The following is a 1,658-nucleotide window of genomic DNA, read 5'->3' on the forward strand; positions in this document are numbered from 1 at the left end:
TATAAATTTATCAAGGGGAAAAACTGTAGTCATGGTGTCCAAGGTTGTGGCGTTCTTTAACTCTAGCTTGACTGGGAGTTTTAATGTTTCTTCTCGTCTATACTCAGGCCACTTATCTTTCTCAGTCGTTAGGAACTCGCGACCTGAAGGCCAAGCTTTAATACGGTTAGGGTCATACTTACACATTCCTCTGGAAGCTAGATCAGCAGGATTGATGGATGATGCTACATACTTGAAACGTGATGTCGTATTAAGTATGTAATTTAATACTATTATAAAATCAGTCCAGAAGTAGATTTCAGTCATGTCCTTTAGCTTTATTTCTTCTACTATTTACCTCATCAACTTCACTGCCAGTACTGAGGCTTGTAGTTCAAGACGAGAAACATTGACAAATTTCAGAGGTGCTATTCTAGACTTGCTTATGATGAAACTACATCTACTCCTTGGAAGTGAGTCCCAATCCACTTTCCAGGGCATCGGCACTTGATAATGTCCATCAAGCAATGCTGTTTGTTTGTCAGTAATTTCCATAATGGTCTTATCACATAGGGACATGGCAACTTTATCAGAGTACTTATTTTCAGAAAATTCATGTTCAACTAATTTGAGAATATCCTCCTCGACTTAACACTGCTCCCCAAAGACAGCATGTCTTTCCTTACTTTCGCTGATTGAGGACTAACGTAAAAACATTCAGAGGTGACAGTGGTACAATTTACTCTAGCCACAGTCACTCTGAAGAGTCTCTCTATCCTCTACTGTTCAGTCATCCGTAACACTTTCAAGGTTTGCGTCCCTCCTTAATCATGATTGTGTCTAAATAGTCTACTCCTGTCGTTGCGAACGGGAAGTCGGTTGTTATCCGCGTAGGTGGCAAGTCTCCCATCAGTTGTGACATCGGCCTGGCTGATCTAATACAGCAGCCTATACATTTTTGTATGATCCTCTTAATTGCAGTAGTTCCCTTTAAGATCCAAAACCCTTTGCGCAAGGAGGCTAGTGTGTAGTACACCCCCATGTGCCCGTCAGCTTGATGGTGGTGACGAGTGATAAGCTCCGTTATAGGGTGTTTGCTAGGTAGAATAATCGGATGTTTTTGCTCTAACGGGAGATCACTACAGTTCAAACGTCCTCCTACGCGAATCAGGTTGTCAATCAAGATTGGACGTAACTTATCAATAACATGAATTTTGGACAGGATGTTATCAGAATGCTTGTGTCGTTTAATCCATTGTCTAATTTCCTCAAAGTCTTTCGCTTTTATGTATTTTAATAAGTCTCGGCATTATCCAATTCGTTAGGCGTAAGGGGTCCCCCTACGATCGTTTTATTGTAGAGGTGACATTTGAATCTGATGAGCCAAGCTGTGCCTTGTTTGAGTTTAATCCATGATGAAAAATGGGATATAAATTTATCAAGGTGAAAAACTGTAGTCATGGTGTCCAAGGTTGTGGCGTTCTTTAACTCTAGCTTGACTGGGAGTTTTAATGTTTCTTCTCGTCTATACTCAGGCCACTTATCTTTCTCAGTCGTTAGGAACTCGCGACCTGAAGACCAAGCTTTAATACGGTTAGGGTAATACTTACACATTCCTCTGGAAGCTAGATCAGCAGGATTGATGGATGATGCTACATACTTGAAACGTGATGTCGTAT

The 1,658-nt window shown here is 40.9% G+C and overlaps 1 protein-coding gene across 1 annotated transcript; it reads right to left on the reverse strand.

The window, feature by feature from the left end:
* Positions 1-333: 333 nt before the first annotated feature.
* Positions 334-558, reverse strand: Smp_182600 (hypothetical protein; the record flags this gene model as incomplete). The annotated part of the gene is made up of 1 exon (XM_018792378.1): positions 334-558. One exon carries the CDS (start codon positions 556-558, stop codon positions 334-336), a length of 225 nt encoding a protein of 74 aa, XP_018644518.1.
* Between the last annotated feature and the right edge of the window lie 1,100 nt (positions 559-1,658).

The sequence above is a fragment of the Schistosoma mansoni genome (genome assembly GCF_000237925.1).
Source record: "Schistosoma mansoni, WGS project CABG00000000 data, supercontig 0327, strain Puerto Rico, whole genome shotgun sequence".
NCBI classification, from domain to species: Eukaryota; Metazoa; Platyhelminthes; class Trematoda; order Strigeidida; family Schistosomatidae; genus Schistosoma; species Schistosoma mansoni.